General features: G+C 49.0%; 1 protein-coding gene across 1 annotated transcript; it reads left to right on the plus strand.

Moving 5' to 3' along the window:
- The first annotated feature begins 15238 nt into the window (after positions 1-15238).
- Positions 15239-16650, plus strand: LOC124698018. The gene has a single exon (XM_047230541.1). It carries the CDS (start codon positions 15266-15268, stop codon positions 16364-16366), a length of 1101 nt encoding a protein of 366 aa, XP_047086497.1. The 5' UTR covers positions 15239-15265; the 3' UTR covers positions 16367-16650.
- The last annotated feature ends 3028 nt before the right edge of the window (positions 16651-19678 follow it).

Below are 19678 nucleotides of genomic sequence, written 5' to 3' on the forward strand. Positions count from 1 at the left end.
CTGAGGGAGCTCCTTATGCCGAGCTAGCCGATTAAACATAAATCGGCTTCCCAAAGCAGAGAGCCCTCAAGGTGAGCTGCCCCCCGAGTTTCTTCAGTTCCTGCCGGCCAGATAGGCTCCTTTCCTTTGATGGACCTGATGCAATCCATCCTTGACCCGATCCGCACGCCCATGCTGCTCCTGACATTGTTCTTGAAGAAATCTCCCTTGAGTCGATGGCCATGCATCGGCTGTTATATCCTTAAGTCGATGCCTGCTGCATCGGCTATGCTCGAAAATTTTCGAATTTTCACTTTTTGTTTTTACGGCCGACCTGTGCATCGGCCCCCATATTCCAATACCCATCGACAGCAGATGAGAGGCTTCCGTTGCATATCCTCGTATTTTATCTACCTGGGTGCCCCCCCGAGCCGATTCTGTTAGGAGAATTGATGGTATCGGCTCGTGTTGGATAACATGTTGAACCCAGGCAGAATGGTAGGTGAGGATAATTTTGGCCGATTGCTAGAATCGGCCTCCACGCTGCTTGCTCGTTGAAGGTTTTGTAAGTTCCCTTCATAAGTTTTTTGGGGCCGATCACAAGGATCAGCCTCTCCTGGTTTGCTCATTGGTTTGATCTTGCTACTTGGTCGAGCTGGATAAAACCAACCCGACCTCCGACTTGATGCGCTTGCCTGTCGTCCACCTTGAGTGCTCCGTAGAGTCGTGGAGCGCTACGCTCCGTCGGCAAGACGAGTACCATGTTTGTGCCAGCCGATGTCTCATCATCGGCTTTCCTCCGTTTAGGGCGCCACTCCATTTTCCGTGGACGACCCTCTTCATCCGGGGTTCGCTGAACCTTTGCAGCCGGATCAGGCCGTGCCTTCCTTAGCGTATGCGGTACAACCTCTCGGCTTCCTCTAGGCCGCGCAATCGCTGAACCCTGCGCTTTTGGGAACGGCTGAGTCCGTCAGGGCACCACCTTGGCCGGTGGTACCTATCTTCCTCCACTTCTCCCTCGTCTTCTGAATCTTCCAGATCTGCCCAACGAGGTGACTCAGCGCGTTTGCTTTGTGGCGGGAGAGGCCCTAGGCGCTTGAACACAGACACATTGGCTGCCTCCTTCTTTTTCTGATTGCATTCGGGCAATTGCCGATTGTGGGCAATCGGCTCATTCCTGAATCCCAGCAGTGTCTGAAGAAAGGGCAGTCCCAGTGTCTGGCGTTGTTATCTTGCTCCCTTGATGCTTCCGTGGCACAACGCTCGTGCTCCTCCTCATCGCGATTCTGCCGACGATATCTTCTGGCCTCCCTAGCCAGACGGTCTCCTCTATCATCATAATTGGACCGTCGGCGTTGGTCGCACTGACTCACATATTTGTTGAGGAGGTGATCAGAGAGGGGTCGCTGATATCTTATATTCTTCACCTCTCCCTCTGTGACATAGCGCTTGCCATCATGACGGAGCCGATCGCGTGGAGCGGCCTCCTCTCGTATCCTTGCTATGAGAGCAGACTGCCCTCATCTCCATCTTTGCCGCAGTGGTTTCCAGGTCCTACCATGTTGATGCTGAACGAGGGACCTGGCCGGCAACCTTCGGGGTAGGTGATTTCCACCATGTTAACGGCGGGGAAGGGTTGGGTGTCGACCTTCATGGCGTACTCGGTTGAAAATTAGCCGCCCCTTCTCTATCGCCGCTTGGATGTGCCGACGCCACACCCGGCGGTCGTTGGTGGCATGGGAAAGCGAGTTGTGGAACTTGCAGTACGGCTTTCCGTTTAGCTCCTTCGCCGTGGGGAACTTGAGACCTTCGGGAATCGTCAACTCGTTTCTCCTTGAGCAGGAGGTCGAAGATTTGTTCGGTCTTGGTCACGTCAAAATCAAATCCCCGGGCGGCCCCGGTGGCTTTACCCATTTGCGGGCCACGGGGTTCCCCCCGAGTCCACTCAGCCACTCGCTATCTCTTGGCCTCCCGCGAGCACTTCATCTTCCTCTCGTATCGACCATAACTATCGCACGCTTGAACTTGTCTTGGTACGAGTCGGGGTGGCGCTGTTCATATGCTCGATAGTTTCGAACCATGTGCGCCGGCCGAGGGATAATCTGCTTGGGAGGCCATGTCCTTGAGCTGTGTTGCAAGGCCTGCTATCGCCAACTCGATCGCTTCCTTTTCAGCTTATACGAACCGAATAACATCGGTTCCTAAGATTCCTGAAGCGCCGGATGTACTCGCCACCGTTTCCCCGCGCTTCGACGTAGTTGTGCTAGATCGGCAATGCCGGACTCGGAAGCTTCTGAATGGTATTGCATATGGAACTGTTCTTCCAATTGCTTCCAAGACTCGGATGGAGTTTGCCGGCAAAGAGGTGTACCATCCAAAAGCCGATCCCGTGAGGGACTGTGAAAAGAGCCTCACGCGTAGCTGATCCGACACTGAAGCCGGTCCTAGTTGCGCCAAATATCGGCCGATGTGCTCGATGGAGCTGGAGCCATCCGATCCACCGAATTTGGAGAAGTCGGGGAGCCGATATTTAGGTGGCAGCGGGATCATCTCGTAATCGTCGTGGTACGGCTTGGAATAGCCGATCGCCCTTCTTTTCGGCATCATGCCGAACCGGTCTCTCGCATGGTACCGATCCGATCCGCCGTGCTGGCCGTAGGAGTTGCACTCGAAGATTCGCCGGGGTGGCGTACTTGGCCTGCCATGTTTGCTTTTCCAGCTCCGAGCCATCTGCAGGAGCCGGGCTCGGGAGTTTCGTCGGCGTGGCGTATTTAGTTAGCCACGTCCGCTCCGTCGCCGACTTTCCTCCTCGCCTTCGCCGGAGTCCCCGATGTTGTGGCCTGGTTTGTGAGTGCCCGGTCACCACAATCCGGCACATACATGCACGCGTATCCTTGAGGGATCTCCTTAGGCGCCTCCATTAAGAACTCGGTAGTCACTAGGGTCGCCACCAATCCCGTAGACGAGGAATGCCGGTGTAGTCGGCACTTCAGCAGAGTGCTGCCAACGCATATGGCAGCGGTGGACGGGACTCGGAATGGCAACTCTCCTTGATGAGTCCCGAGAGCTGGTCCCGACGGCGAGTACCGGTGGCTCATGATCTCCTCGGATCACGCGCAGAGCGACACGCTCCAACACGTTGACCAAGTTCTCGGAGTGGCGGTGTAGTGAGTGAGCCACCGGGTAGTTGATCTCCTCGCCGCTGACCCCCGGTGCGTTCCTCCGACGGGGTAGAGAGGTCTATCCCATCGAGCGCACCTTGCGGTGAGAACCCCTTCCATCCGATGCCACCGGAACGGGTTCTCCGAAAAGAGCCGATGAGGTCGGCTTCGAGGGTAGCCTTGATCTCGTTGTATTGCTTCTTGAGGTCGTCGGGCGGATCCCCGTAGGTGATCGGGCGTGCCGTCCGCCATCTCGGATGTAGATGGCGATGTGGTTGATGTAGACGATAGTCCCACCGGGCGTGCCGTGAATGTGTTGACCGCCAAAACCCACCGGCGGGCAGCGGCCTTGTCAACACCGTAGAGCCGGGAAGAGCCTAGAGCTGCGGCTGGCCGAGACCCCTCCGCGACGGCCCGCAATGCTCTTCTCGGTCACACGCGGCGTTGCGAAGTGCAAGGGCGTGCCACCCGACCTATACCCGGTCGGGAAGGTGATGAGGATGCCTCGCTTAGTTTCTGCAGGGCATACATGTAAACGTTAAATACGAGCCTCGATCGGCTCTCGGGTTATCCCGTGAATCGGCTCAAAGAGCCGATCCACCCATGATCCGTGCGGGGTGCACGAATACTTGGTGGTCCCGCTTGATCAAGATAGAGCTAATGAGATCTACGACGATTTAGGGTTTTCACCGCATAATCGGATCATCCTACTCCGGGTTGGGCCTTGCGGCCACGCACGGTGCTCGTAAGCCGATCCTAAACAAGGCCAAAAACCAACATGAAGTTGATCCTAGGAACATCCCGTTTAGGACTTGCGAACGCCACCCTACGTGCCACCGGATCCTCCCCCTTTGTAAGGCCTAACTATTGCAGATATTAAACTAATCCTTGTAGAACAAGGAGCAATCGTAACGGATCAGATCTACTAAATAATGATCAAGCGGGTGCCGCCCCCACACCCGAGACAGGCGTGAGGGCGGCTAGATATGCAAGGGTTGCACTACGTAAGCATGCTTAAACGAAGAACAATGCTAACCCTAACACATCTAATGATAACTACGTTGCTCGCCATCAAAAGCGCTTCGATACGAGCAACGCATGAACAACGTGGGCTTGTGCTGCCTAGATCGCAAGATGCGATCTAGGCAGCATGTCGCTACCCGATAGAAACCCTCGAGACGAAGGAGTTGGCGATGCGCCGAGATTGGTTTGTTTTGGGGTTGAACGTGAGTTGTTGTTTATTCCATAAACCCTAGATACATATTTATAGTCCAGGGGACTTTCTAACGTGGGAACATCCTCGTGCACGATACAAACTCTAACCCTTATCTAAAAGGGTAAACTACTAAATAAAGATACACGGGCAATTCAGCCCAAAACCCTTCGTGCCAGGCCGCTTCAGAAATCTTCCACATGTAATCTTCCAAGCCCGGCCCACCTCTGGATTTGTCTAAAATCTGGTGATAACACAACTATAAAAAAATAAGATACAAATGAATACATGAGCTATGTGTGTGTGTGTGTATATATATATTCAAACCACAATGAAACAACTATTATTGAAACTCAGCACAACTTATGATAAGAAAACAAATTTGTGAATACTGTTTTCGTACCTCTTTATTTCTTTCATTATTCATTCTCTCGCTGACAATTCTGTGGATGTTCTCGCAAATGTAGAATCCACAGAGATCAGTCCCTTGTGGTTGTTGCGGGCATTTCTTTACAAGAATATAATTCAATCAAACAATAGTCAAGTATGATAATTAAAGGTGTGTGGACCTAGGTAGTACTACTTACTTTCGCCTTCCATCGCAGCTTCGGTGGCCATTCATGGGACTTATCTTCCTTGATGAAAGTTTCCCACACGCTGCCCGACAAAAGAAAATGCATAAAAGAGTTATCAATTAGTTCATAGCAGGAAATTAACGAAACAAACCGATAAGAATTAAAATTACCTTTTGAGCATTAAATAACAAGACAAGTATAGTTCCGGTTTTTTGCTTAGTGAGTCAAAGACTTCAACTTCTCCAATTTGCATATTGATGACGAGAAGAATAAAGTGAAATATACGCACGTTTAAATATGTAGTGTCATATATATAAGTCATTAGTTAAAATTTTGACATAAGGTGAGCAAAATATAATGTGTTATAAGACAGTAAGACTCACTTGAAGTTGTAAGGCCAAATTATTAGCCTTTTGTCATGTTGTCGCTTCAAAAACCTTAGCAAAGTCTCCGGTGTATCCTTGTTATAGACGGGATCTTCTATGGTTTTAACATGCATTGTGTGCGGGTCAATAAACCCAATGTTCGTGATTTCGTCCCTTTTGCATTCGAGCATCTTCGATCTGCATAATATAGCGCACAAAGGATTATAATCTGCGAGACAATGAACGAGCTGAGCTAAAGACTTCTCAAATTAAATAAATCACTTACGTACAATAGGAACCGATGATAGATTTGTCGAGAGCCCGGAGATTGTATAACTGGAAAAGCTTGTTGAAGTCAACGTTCACACAGTATTCCTGGAAGTAGTGCTCTTCACTAACTCGCACCATGATAGTCTCGATCCCTTCCTTTGAGGCATTAAGGTACCACGAATGCAAGTTACGCATACGTGTTGGTAGCTTCCTGAGATTCTCGACGAAATCTTTCCCTTGAACAAATTGATATGCTCGTTCAGCGAAGGCGTAATCGGTTGTGTCTTGTCGAGAACTTTCAACGGGCTTCCCGTCAAACACCTTGAGAGGGTCGACCGATTGAACGGGTTGTTGTCCGAGCTGGTAGACTTGGTGTATCCCTTTTATCTCCCTGATACCCGATTGAACGGGTTTTGTCGCCTCGATCATCTTGTCATACGACCTTTCAATAGAACGCCTATAGTCAGATGGCGGCGATGGTACAAGGTCATATAGATTCTCAACGGTACGCACAACTTTCGCCGGATCTAGTGTCTTCTCGAAAGGTATCTCTGGCACTTTCGGTGCAAAATTTTTTTCACCTCGGCCTCGAACGGCTTCCCGGTTTTCCTCGGGAGTTTTTTCCCAAGGTAACTTCTCAATGGGCGGCGAGTGCTTTCTCCTTTCTAGCTTTCTTCCTAGGCGGCGTACCGTTCCGCTTAACCGGACGCGGTCTTACGCGGAGGATATCGAGGTGGTGGACTCACACCGGGGTCCCTCTCGGGTAGGTGTGGACTTTGTCTGCTCACGAGGATCGCCACCGGGACTGCCACCGGGAGGAGTCGATGGCATTTGCTGCTCATGTGTAGGAGTCGGTGGCCTTTGCAAAAGGACGACGTACTTCTTCGGCCATAGGGCGAAACCGTGCTTGACATCGGCCGGTGTCCTCTCATCTTCACCTCTAGGAATATCAAGCTCCACTGTTTCAAAACCCGGAACAACTTCATCCACCCCGACACGAACACAGCCAGGTGGAATGGGCATATGATGGTGCATTGCTCCATCTTCACTTGGGTACACATAGCCGACCGCCACCTTAACGGACGCGGTCCCGAATAACATATGTAGCTCGCAATCTGTCTTCTCCGTGACATAATCCACGGGGTAGCTTCCTCCACACCCGTCAAGATGCGAGGAACCGACACCGCTTCTTCGCCGAGATGGGGCAGCATCGCCATGTGGATCCTGTAGAAACAGCGGCTGATCAGGTGCCCTCTGATTTCTCTCAAGAGCCTCCACCCTAGTTAACAATTCTGTTACAATGTCGGCGTCCTTCTTCTTCTTTCGCGAACGGCTTCTATAAGTGTCAGCGCTGTCCGGCCACGCTTCCTTCATGGTGAGACCTGGGCGAGCTCGTACCCGTCCAACGTGTTCAGGGTTCCCCAGAGCGAGTGTCGGCTCGTCATTCTCTCGATCGGGAATGTACTCTCCCTTTCGACCTTATTAATTGCATCTACAAGCTTCGGTACAATTGACTCAATTTTTTCCTTCCATTTTCCCTTCGCAACGATCAGCCCTGTCTTTGGGTCCAACCCTGCCCCATGAGCGAACAACCGAACTTGGACCGTTCGGGCCGGTCCCATGTCCGTGGAGTGATTCCTGCATTCATCGGTTTATTTTCAAACTCTGTCCACTTCGGAATGGCACTCTTGTAGCCACCGACCCCAAATGATGCGGAAGTTTCTTCTTTGAAGCATTTTCGGTATTTATCTTCGATCGGGACACAAAAGTAGACGATTGCTTATACCTCTTAAATGCGGGCCAGTGATCTTTTATCTTCACTAGATTACTGGATCTTTTATCATCGAATACTGGATCTTCTTCCTTATATTTGTCCCATAAATTTTTCTTCCAGGTCTGAATTGTATGGCCATCTTCTTCCATGTCCATTCCTTGACTTTATCCTTCTGGCCTTCCGTCATGTCTTCCGGTAGGCTGAACATTGTCAGTAGCGTGTCCCAAAGAAATTGTTTCAGCGTGTCGTTGACATAACTAGCACCACTCTCCGCGTTCTTCGGCTTATGCCACTCTTGAATGCTGATCGGTACATGGTCCCTAACAAGAACTCCGGATTGACTTGTAAATTTGCGGCGGTGCTCTTTCGGATGCTCCGGTTCACCATTAGCCTTGAATGCCGTGAGGGCTAACCTGCCCTCGCCCTTTAGCACCCGCGTCGGGCCTCGTTTTGATCTAACGGACTTGCTCGATGATCCGGAAGGCTAAAAGAAAAAATTATTCGTTAATAAGTGCAATACAAATAAATGAATGCATCTAGGGATGAACACAGACTAATTGATACATAGATATACACCTCGCCGGAGTTTGTGATGGACACTTCGTTGTCTTTTCTAACTTGTTCAGACTCAAGTCCCTCGCAAAAAATCATTCAGAAAGTCTTGGAACTCGTTGTCATCTCCATCGTCGGGTTCCGGACCACGGGCACTCTCATAGATCAATTTCTGCACCGCTTCTTCCCCCTCATCATCTCGGACGAAGGTGCCGTCCTCCATACCTCAATGTCACTACAAAATTAAGAAAGCAATTGTATAACAATTGAAATGAAGAAAGCAATAACCCTAACCCTAACACTCGGCGCTACTCGTCTCGCTCTTCTCTCTTTTTCTCGACCCTAACCCTAACACTCGGCGCTCCTCCTCTCGCAAGCTCACAGACGGCAACAACAACGGAGCGAGGCGACTATTTCTGCAAAGAAGGACCTCCCATCTAGGCGGCCTGTATAGGAGAAAATGCCCTACACTGCTCATGTTACCTGCATTTTGCCCTATCAATCAACAACAAAATTACCAATATGTACAAATTCTTTCCAATTGAAAGAAATTTAAGCTTGTTGGGCTCCTGCTGAGGGGGGCGGTGCGAGGCGGCGTGATTGGGGGCTACCTGCAGCGTGTGCGGCGGCCGGGCAGCGTGCTTGGGGGCAGCGAGCGCGAGGGCAGCCTCCCGTGCGCGACGTGATTGGAGGCGGCCTGCTTAGGGGCGACGTGCGCGGGGTGGCCTGGCAGCGTGCGGCGGCCAGGGAGGGGAGGGCGCGCGGCGGCCAGGCAGGGGAGGGCGCGCGGTGGCCAGGCAGCACGGCGGCCAGGCAGGGGATCGAGGGCGCGCGGCGGCCAGGCATTTCGTCGAACGGCTTGCCCGCGTGCGTGAGGGGAGGGCGCCAGCGGCGCCTGCCGGCAGTCGACGCGCGCGCGCGGGCTCCTCCCGGCGAGGCGCGCGGCGGCGAGGGAGGCGAGGCGAGGGAGGGCGGCGAGGGATCAGGAGCTCACCTCGGGTTGGCGGCGGCCGTTGTGGCGCGTGAGGCGCTGCCGGCCGGAGGAGGGGACGCCGACGTTGTGGCGCGGGAGGCGCGGGAGGGAGGCGAGGCGAGGGGGAGCGGCGGGTGACAACGGCGTGGTCTGGCGATGGCGAGGGGGAGTGGCGCGTGGCGACGACGGCGGACAGCGCGACGTGGTCTGGCGACGGCGAGAGGCTTCTGCGCGCGGCAAGTGTGTTGATTTGGGAAATTTTTCCCCGTGCGGCTAAGTGTGAAGGAGGAGAACCCCTTTGGTACCGGTTGGTACCACCAACCGGTACGAAAGGCCTTTCGTACCGGTTGGTGGTACCAACCGGTGCCAAAGGTTTTTTTTTGTTTTTTCTTTTTCTTTTTCTGTTTTATTTTCTTTTGCTGTTTCTTTGCTGTTTCTTTTCTTTTCTTTTTCTTTTCTGTTTCTTTTCTTTTCTTTTTCTGTTTCTTTTTCTGTTTCTTTGCTGTTTCTTTTCTTTTCTTTTCTTTTCTGTTTCTTTTCTTTTTTTATTTTCTTTTCTTTTTATTTTCTTTTCAATTTCTTTTCTATTTATTTTCTTTTCTGTTTCTTTTCTATTTATTTTTTCTATTGCTTTTCTATTTATTTTCTTTTGTATTTATTGTTTCTATTTCTTTCTTTACTCCCGCCACGACGCTGTTCGCGCGGGAAAGTTTCCCGCCCTGACGTCGCGCGGGAAACTTTCCCGCCACGACGCCGCGCGTGGGAGAAAAAAGGCGAGAAAGAAAGGGCGGGAATAAAATTTTATTACGATTGAACTCGAATTAAAAGTACATAGCTCAACTGAAAATTAAGATACATGGCCACATTTTACTGTTGGAGTCATTCAGTCATACTCCTGCCTAGCCCTATAATACTCGCCACTGTAGTCGTCGTAGTCGCCGTCATCATCGTCGCTGGCATCGGGGTCGCGGTAGTCGAACCTCGGCGGGAGAGCACGCGTGGGCTGGGACTGAGGGTAGCGCAGGCGGGGGCCACGGTAGGCCATGACGCCCTGGAGAGTCCGGTCGCGCCACCACAGCCGACGCCAGGCCTCGTTGAAGTTCGAAACCGCCCTCCTCGTGCCTGGCAAGCGCCCTCTCACGCCGATTGATGAAGAAGCTTTCCCAAGTCGGGCTATAGTCGGGATGCCACTGGGGATTCCTCCGCTGCTCTGGCGTGAGCTCGAAGTAGTAGTGGTTCGTGATGGCCATCTCGCGCGCCACACCTAGAGGGACCGGAGGGACCGGTACGCCTCCGACGCTTAGCAACCAGCCGGTCGGGACGCGGTAGCCCGGCGGGCAGGGGTAGTTCGAGGCGCAAAGCGCCTCCGCCTCCCGGGGGGTTAGAGATACGATGGAAGCCATGGGAGAGAATGATGAGGTTTGCAGATATGAGTCTAGATCTCCCATGGCGGAACTTGTCGAAGATGCCCTTGGTGCACACGCCCTATGGCATCTTCGGAAGTTCCGCCTCGGAAAAATTTCCCTGCAAGCCCGTGAAAGACTCCATCTCCTCTAACAATGTTGGGGAAAGGGTTGGGAAATCTCCCGTGGCGGAACTTGTCGAAGATGCCCTTGGTGCACACGCCCTATGGGATCTTCGGAAGTTCCGCCTCGAAAAATTTCCCCGCAAGCCCGTGAAAGACTCCATCTCCTCTAACAATGTTGGGGAAAGGGTTGGGAAATCTCCCGTGGCGGAACTTCTCGAATATGCCCTTGGTGCACATGCCCAATATATGGCATATTCGGAAGTTCCGCCTCGGAAAAATTTCCCTTCAAGCCCGTGAAAGCTACTTAACTAGTAAAACAATCCAACCATCTCCATTGTTAATATCTTACATACAGTAACATCATTACACAAAAGTGATTTCCATATTGAGATACACAAGTTATGATCCCTATATCTAGCTAGTCTTCCGAGTTTTCTTCGTCCGTTTCCCTTTCTTCCGATCGCGACGCAACCATGGACAATCTTCATTATTTAAGATGATGCTTGGGTCAATTTTTACCTTGAAGGGTGGAATATCATCAAACTTATTATAATCTTCTCGACATGTCTGTCTTGTCCTCTACTCCCACGATGTTTCTTTTTCCTGAAAGAACTATGTGCCGCTTTGGCTCATCGTATGATGTGTCCTCTTGCCTTTCTTTTCTTTTTTTTTCGGTTTGCTAGACATGTCCTTCACATAAAAAACCTGAGCCACTTCACTGGCTAGGATGAATGGTTCGGTGTCGTACCCTAGATTCTTGAAATCCACTGTAGTCATTCCGTCATCGCGGGTCTACCTGTACCCCGTCTTTCAGGTTGAACCATTTGCACCGGAACAAAGAGACCTTGAAATTAGGTCCATAGTCAAGTTCCCATATCTCCTCTATGTACCCATAATATGTGACCTTGTTCCCATTGCCATCTTCTGCATCAAAGCGGACACCACTGTTTTGGTTGGTGCTCTTTTTGTCTTGGGCGAACGTGTAAAATGTGTTCCCATTAATCTCGTTCCCTTGAAAAGTCGATATAGTCAAAGATGGTTGCTTGGCCAACAAGTACAGCTGCTCGTCATCGGTGACATTCATGAGACGTGTTTGCAACCAACCGCCGAAAGTCTTCATGTGTTCTCCAAAAATCCAATCTTCACGTTGCTCCGGGTATTTAGAGCGTAAGATATCCTTGTGTTCCTCTTTGTACGGAGCCACCAAGATGGAATTATGTAGAACTGTGTAGTGTGCTTGACTGAAAGAATGTCCGTCCATACACGTTGTTGATTTCTTTCCTAGCGTGCCTTTTCCACGCAGTCTCCCCTCATAGCGCGATTCAGGAACACCGATCGGCTTAAGGTCAGGAATAAAGTCAACACAAAACTCAATGACCTCCTCTCGTTCCATAGCCCTTGGAGATGCTTCCTTCTGGCCTAGCACGGTTATGAACGTACTTTTTAAAGACTCCCATGAATCTCTCAAAGGGGAACATGTTGTGTAGAAATACAGGACCGAGAACGCCAATCTCTTCGACCAGGTGAACTAGGAGATGTGTCATAATATTGAAGAAGGATGGTGGGAACACCAACTCGAAGCTGACTAGACATTGGACCACATCCTTCTGTAAATTTTGTAGAGTAAGTGGATCGATCACCTTCTGAGAAATTGCATTGAGGAACGCACATAGCTTCACAATGGGTACTCGAACATTTTCCGGCAGAAGCCCCCTCAATGCAACTGGAAGTAATTGTGTCATAATCACGTGGCAGTCATGAGACTTTAGGTTTTGAAACTTTTTCTCTGACATGTTTATTATTCCCTTTATATTCGACGAGAAGCCAGACGGGACCTTGATGCTACTCAGGACTTACGTGATGTTGTTTTGGAAGAAATCGACGATGCCCCAGGTACACATTCTTGTTTCCCAAATAATTACTGTCAGTCTCACCTAAACAGTGTGTGCATGCATTGTATCCCTTGTTTGATCGCCCCGAAATGTTACCAAGAGCAGGCCAATCATTGATGGTTACAAATAACAACGCTCATAGGTTAAATTCCTTTTGTTCGTGCTCATCCCACACAGGTACACCTTCGTCACGCCACAACTCTAAAAGTTCTTCAACCAATGGCCTCGGTACACATCAATGTCGTTGCCGGGTTGCTTCGGGCCCTGGATGAGCACCGGCATCATAATGAACTTCCGCTTCATGCACAACCAAGGAGGAAGGTTATAGATACATAGAGTCACTCGGCCATGTGCTATGGCTGGAGCTCGCTCCCCGAAAGGATTAAAGCCATCCGTACTTAGACCAAATCTTAAGTTCCTTGCGTCATCTGAAAATGACTTGAACTCTCTGTCGATTTTTCTCCACCGCGACCCGTCGCGGGTGTCTCAAAGCATCACATCTTTCTTACGGTCCTCTTTGTGCCATCGCAACAACTTGGCATGCTCTTTGTTCCGGAACAAACGTTTCAACCGTGGTATTATAGGAGCATACCACATCACCTTCGCAGGAACCCTCTTCCTGGGGGTGGACTCGCCCTCAACATCGCCAGGGTCATCTCGCTTGATCTTATACCTCAATGCACTACATATCGGGCATGCATTCAAATTCTCGTACTCCCCGCGGTAGAGGATGCGATCATTGATGCATGCATGTATCTTCCGCACCTCTAATCCTAGAGGGCAGACAACCTTCTTTGCTTCGTACGTGCTAGAGGGCAACACGTTCTCCCCGGAAGCATCTTCTTTATTATTTTCAGCAACTTTTCAAATCCCTTGTCGAAGTACCATTCTCTGCCTTCCACTCGCAAGCAATTCCAGACGTGGTACCCAGCTTTTTCCGACCATTTTCGCAATTTGGGTACAACAGTTTGTTGTGATCCTCTAACATTTTCTCCAACTTCAACCTCTCCTTTTCATTTCCGCAGCTCATCTTCGCATCAAGAATGGCCCGACCCAAATCGTCATCCGGGTCATCAAAAATCGGCTCATCGAAAATGGGCTCTTCTTCAGCTTCGTCTTCCCCCATTCTACTATCACCGTCTTCAGTGAATAAGGGATAGTTGTCACTATCCTCTTCTTCTTCGTTGTCTTCCAATATAACCCCTCTTTCTCCGTGCTTGGTCCAACAATTATAGCTGGGCATGAAACCGTTCTCCAGCAGGTGGACGTGAAGGGTCTTCGAGGTAGAGTAATCCTTCATATTCTTACAGGAACTACATGGACAATACATGAAACCATTCGACCGCCTGTTTGCCTCAGCCACGTTGAGAAAATAATGCATGCCATTAATGAACTCGGGATGGCACCGGTCACCGTACATCCATTGTCGACTCATCTGCATTTTATATGTATATAAAAAATCATTAAGTACACAACATCGTGGATATATGAGTGACCAACTTAATTAATATTCAAGTTCATCACATAAAACTAAGTTTTTTTATAAAAAAGAAGAGGCTCACCGAGGTTGTACGGTGCCGGCTAGGGGACGACGCTGGCGATCGACGGCGGTGAGGACTGGGATGATACTAATTAAAACCTACAAAATATACCATAATTTCAGCTCAAATTGATTATAAAAAAGTAAAATCCCTAACTTAGGCATTTCATCAAACACCTTGCTAGCACTAGAAAAATAGTACGAGTTAAACTACCAAAGAAATGAGCTAAATTAGGAACGCAGGAAGAAAGGATGATATTGCTAACCCTTGGATAGATGGAGGTCGTTAATCTTGTTAAAATGGTGGAGAAAAAATGAAAATTTGTTGGAGTGTGAGAGGTGCAAAAGTTTTAGAAATGTGAGAGAGATGAAAAAATGAGAATGGATCGGGGCGGGGGAGGGGCAGTGAGCATATGAGGCACCCTTTAGTACCGGTTGCTAACACAAACCGGTACCAAAGGTCCAACCTTGGCCCCACCCTCACCTGCTATTCTGGCCGAAGACCTTTCGTACCGGTTCCTAACACGAACCGGTACGAAAGCAACCGGTACGAATGCCTGAGCGTCCGAACCGGTACAAATGCCACCTTTAATACCGGTTCGTAAGGAAACCGGTATTAAAGTCTTAGATGGATGAGAGGTTTTCTACTAGTGACCCTGATGCATAGGCCCTATTAAGCTCATAAGCTGGACTAAAAAAATTCTTTGACCCTCATGCCTATGCATCAGGTATAGACTGTTGAGAGCTCCGCCCATGAACTTTGATCAACTTTATTGAGAAAATTATCTATATCTACAATACAATATGTATGATATAATAAAATATACTTCATGATATTTTTAGTGGTATTTGTTTGATATCTTAGATGTTTATATTTTTCATATAAACTTTGTTAAAATTTACACTGTTTGTATTTGAAAAAACCTAATACACATTATATTTGGCATAAAGGTAGTATGTTAATACTTATTGTTATTAGGTTAGTTACTCCCTCCTTTCACAAAAGCATGTCTCAGCTTTGTCTAAATTTACATTTATGTACACGCTATAACACGTTTAGATACACGTATATTTTGAAAAATTTAAGATATTCGGAGGTAGTATTAAATTTAAAAAGTTTCACTGGATTTCGTGGATACAGAGAATATGTCGTCAACTAGCTGCGACTAGTCCCACCAAAGACGCGTTTTCTTGGGTCACTGGACAATTCATGCGAACTTTCTTCCTGTGATTTTACTAATCAGCGTGATAAGATCAGAACATATTTTCTTCACGATCAGTCAAGATCGATTTCCATATAATACTGGCAAAAAAGAAGTCAAGATTGATTTCCATATAATACTGGCACCGTACTGCAGTATATATACACTGCTCATTGTTATCAACGCAAGTGCACCTGGAAGACATACACAGAAGAAGGAAGCAAAGGAAAGCAAGGCTGCAATGTACGAGACCAAGTCGCTGTCCCTCTTCAAGAGCCAACCGGAGGCAGCATCCCGACCGCCGCCGGAGGGCCGGAACTCAGGCTACCTCGTGGTGAAGGGCGACGAGGACGGGGACGACGACGAGACGTGCTGCTGGGGGCACTGCGGCGGGACGCGCGTGCGGGACCTCCCGTTCCCGCAGGACCGCGTCCTCACGCTCCGCTATACGGAGCACCACGGGCAGAGCAGCAGAACCTACACTGACTCCGTCGTCTTCGTTCCCATCCCCGACGCGCCCCTCGCCTCCAACCGCTACTACGCCGTCGTCGCCACGGGGAAGCGCAAGGGGCTTGTCAGGACGTGCTCGAGCGAGGAGGACATGACCCCGTGCTGCTTCTGCCGCTGCATCAGCGACGTGAAGCCGCGCCCGTTCGACCCGGCCGACGTCTACCAGCAGATCGAGATCATTCAGCGCCGTCGGGGGAGGTTCACGGCGAAGGCCGTGGCCGCCGACGGCTTCCCGCACTTCCTCTACCGCAAGAAGTACTGGCGCGTGTACGCCACCAAGACCAAGAACCACTTCGACCTCGGCGACGCGCCGGGCATCAACGCGGCGCTCCGGTCGCGCCAGCTCGCCGACGCGAGCCTACCGACGGCGATGTCAACGGCTATCGGGAAATGGTACTGCCCGTTCTATCTCGTCAAAGAAGACGGCGTGTCCCCGTCGGAGCAGATGGACCGCGGCCCCTTCTACGAGGTGGCGCTAGAGCAGCACTGGGAGCAGATCCACGTCGGCTCGAATCTGCACAGCACGAGGGTGCTCTTTGGCGGGAGCCTGGAGGCGAGGCAGGTGGTGTCGAGCGGCGCCGAGCGGCACGGCGACGGCTACGTGTGGTTCAGGGCAGCGGCCGGGCAGAGCGTGGGTGTGTGCGCCAGCGTGTGGGAGAGGATGAGGTGGGAGGAGTACAGGGGCGGGTGGGTCGACGAGGAGGAGGAGGCCGGGACGGTGGCCGGCCGGTCGGTGCTGGTGGAGAGGTTCATCGTCAAGAGGATGGACGGGAGCGTCGTGGTGGCCTTTGACTTTATGCATCTCAACAAGATCAGAGGAAAGCAGGAGTGACATCACTTACTGCAGAAGCGCAGAGTATGCACCCGTTAGAATATCTTCAGCTAATTTTGTGTGATAGTACTAGTACATATTTTTTTTCCGAAAGTTGTTATTTGTTCCAAAAAAAAAGTGTATTTTTTCAGATATTCTTCCTATTTTTTGAGGAATTTATTTGTATGTGAAAAAGGAGTAAGATTTATGTTTTTGTGTACATAAATTCAGCAATGTATTGTCACCTACATGTCCGATTTCGGGAACAATGTGTCATTTGGGTTGCCTGGACATCATTTTCTCAATCGGCTTATGTTCATATTTAACAAGTTCAGCACAAAACCATGAGCATATCGTTAAAGAAATGCATGTCATAGTACATGTTTAGACTCAAATTAATCGTGTCGTTCATCAATCCGGTACCAGCATGATCATAAATGATACATAAAAACAAATCGGACATTGAGTGCTCAATCAGTGCGAGAATTTTTTTTGGCATAAACTTATTCATATCACAAGCCTTCCTCATGTCGTCCATGATAATTTGTGGACCAACATTACATTGGCCTCCTCGGTGAACAACTTGAGATCACCTCCTTCACATTCATTGTCGCTCTCAACATGTCGGTTGAGGCCTTTTTCTATTTCGATCATGAGCTTCTCCTTCTCAATCACTGCCTTCTCGGCTTGTACCTCAATGAAACTCTTGAAGTGTTTATCTTCCTTTTGCTCCCTCATCTCACCTTTCTTTCCACTTGACACCTCCTAGACACATCATTTCAGCCAAGGATTCTTGAAATGAGCTTGATGTAGCAACACATTTTGCCGCATGTTTCTCAAACTTCCTTCACATCAGGCGTGCTTCTCCCCAGGGGCGGCATCTTAATCTACATTGCTTGTTTGGGAGAAATCATTGTTTGCACACTTCTTTTCATAAGAATTTTCATTGGTGGCTTTGGAGTTGAGTGAAGCGACGAGATATTTTCACTTGGGACACATATGGATCCTTGTCCAACTATGTATCAAGGTCAAGACTTTGTTGTTGTGCATCTTCTTGAAGAGAGATGAACCCATGGTCTCGTATAGGAAAAAAATACATGTATGGGATGCATACAACATAGGTAACAACTATAACATGGTAAATAAATCTAAACCCTACTTGGTCTGTCACTCCTATGCCACTCGTGGGCTTACTCTTTTTTAAGGGATTTTTTTTAGTAATTTTTACTATCATTAGGGAGGGATCAGTATAGTCTATCCCAAGCTTTGATTATATTCATACTACACCTAGGTGTAGTTACACCCACGCGTGTTTCTCATAATTTAGAGAGTATTTATCATACCGGAGAGTATGTACATGTAATATGAAGTATATAAGATTATTTCGGTAGTATATATATTGTTGGCCTTATGCCGGACCCCTATGTCAGTTCCAACAAAGTATGTCGGTCTTTGTTCCTTAGCGCCTTTCGAGCTAACCGAGTTAGGCCAAGTTTAGATCTTCCCGCCATGGCCTACCGACATAGGTATGTCGACAGGGTATGTCGGCATGGCTAACCTAGTCAGTTTAACCATTACCTGCAAAACAAGGTTTCCCCGACTTGCCCATGTAAGTCGGTCACACCGAGTTTAACCTAGTCGTTTAGGCCACCATCTTAGCCTACCGGGGGTCATCCACCGACAAGCTACAAGGCTTTGTCAATAAGGTGGTGACATCGCCAAAGTTGTTCAAAATTTGCGCAAGGTTGGAGATATCCGAATTAATGGGGGCCATGAAAATGGACGCATCATCGGCGTAAACGGAGGTCCAAAACCTAGCTCCTCTGCAGGGGAGGTGGCTAAGAAGAACATGCTCGGTGACGTCTTCAATGATGTGTTGGATGGGGTCAATAGCGATTTCGAAAAGCAAGGGGGAGAGTGGATCCCCTTGCCGTAAGCTGCGTTGGGTCATGCCATCGAGAACTCTTGAAGATGAGGTGCAAAATAGGGCTGTAAGCCAATAGCTGAAGTGTGGTGAAAATGCAAGGCGTTGAAGGAGTTCAAGAATATAATCTCAACATACATGGTCAAAAGCCGTCCTAATTTCGAGCTTGAAGAGGAGGGCCACTTTTTTTCCTACGGCGAAGCCGCCTAGCGTAGTTACAGGCAAACATGATGAAGCTGTCATGGAAGTTTCTAAACTTGATGAATTGGGAGAAAATATCGTTCATTCCAGGGGCCAAACAATGAGATAGGATTTTGGCCACAATCTTGACAAAGCTGTGGATGAGGCGACTTTGGATCTACGAAAATGGATGTTGGAAAAGTATACGCATGCGGCATGCCCATATAACGCCGTGATGGCGTGATCGTGACAGGCCACTAGGCTAGTTTTGAGCAGCTGTTTCTTCGGTCAATATTAGGCAAACACAAGAAACTCCTCGGAGATTCCAGTAGTGGTCAAACCAACGGTAATTCCTCGGAACAATCTAAGGATTTGCACAGACAGAGCCGCACAGGTGTGTGGTGTAGGAGTAGGAATTCTTGCTATCGAAAAGGATAAGAGCTGAAGTGGTAGTTAACATGTGTGCACTTTGTACGCTACGCCCGGCGCTTCTAGCTGCGACTAATCGCATCAAAGACGTGTTATCTTGTTCCGTGAGTAACTCATGCGAAACTTTCCTCCTATCAAATTTTTCGATATAGGGAATATGTTAATATCAGAAGATACTAATTACACCAACTGCAATAACGCAATGTCTTAATAACATTACGGCCAAAAAAGGAGAAAAAAACTAAGAAATAAAAATCCCGCTATAGTATCCTAGCCCTAGCAACAGTAATACATCCATCACCAAGACAACACCTAAAATTCAAACTCTTCAAAAGCAACGCCTCCAAGAAGAAAACAGTGCACCAACACCGTCGTCGCCCGATCGAATAACTTAGGTTTTTACCCTGAACATAGTCTTCGCTCACAAAACAATACCTTCAACAAGGACATTATCAGGCACAACCAGTTAAGGCCAGATCTTGGATTTTCACCCTGAAAGGTAAGACTACGAACTTCACATGTGATGCCGCCCCCACTTTCATACCACTATTGCAAAGTTTGGAACACCAAGCAAGCCCCAGAACAACGCAAAGACTTGAACCTCCATTGGCTAGTCCTCCAAATCCGGTCTTCATGATATTCTGTTCTTCTGACTTCACCATGGATCAGCTGTCACTTGGTGTCAACACAGAAAAGAGCTTCGCGTAGCACCCTCCAAAATCAAACGGCCGGAATAAAAGTATGGGCGCGCACGACTGAATACCATCGATCCAGCAAACTCCAGGCAATAGAAGCACTAT

The sequence above is a fragment of the Lolium rigidum genome, chromosome 3, assembly GCF_022539505.1.
Source record: "Lolium rigidum isolate FL_2022 chromosome 3, APGP_CSIRO_Lrig_0.1, whole genome shotgun sequence".
NCBI lineage: Eukaryota > Viridiplantae > Streptophyta > Magnoliopsida > Poales > Poaceae > Lolium > Lolium rigidum.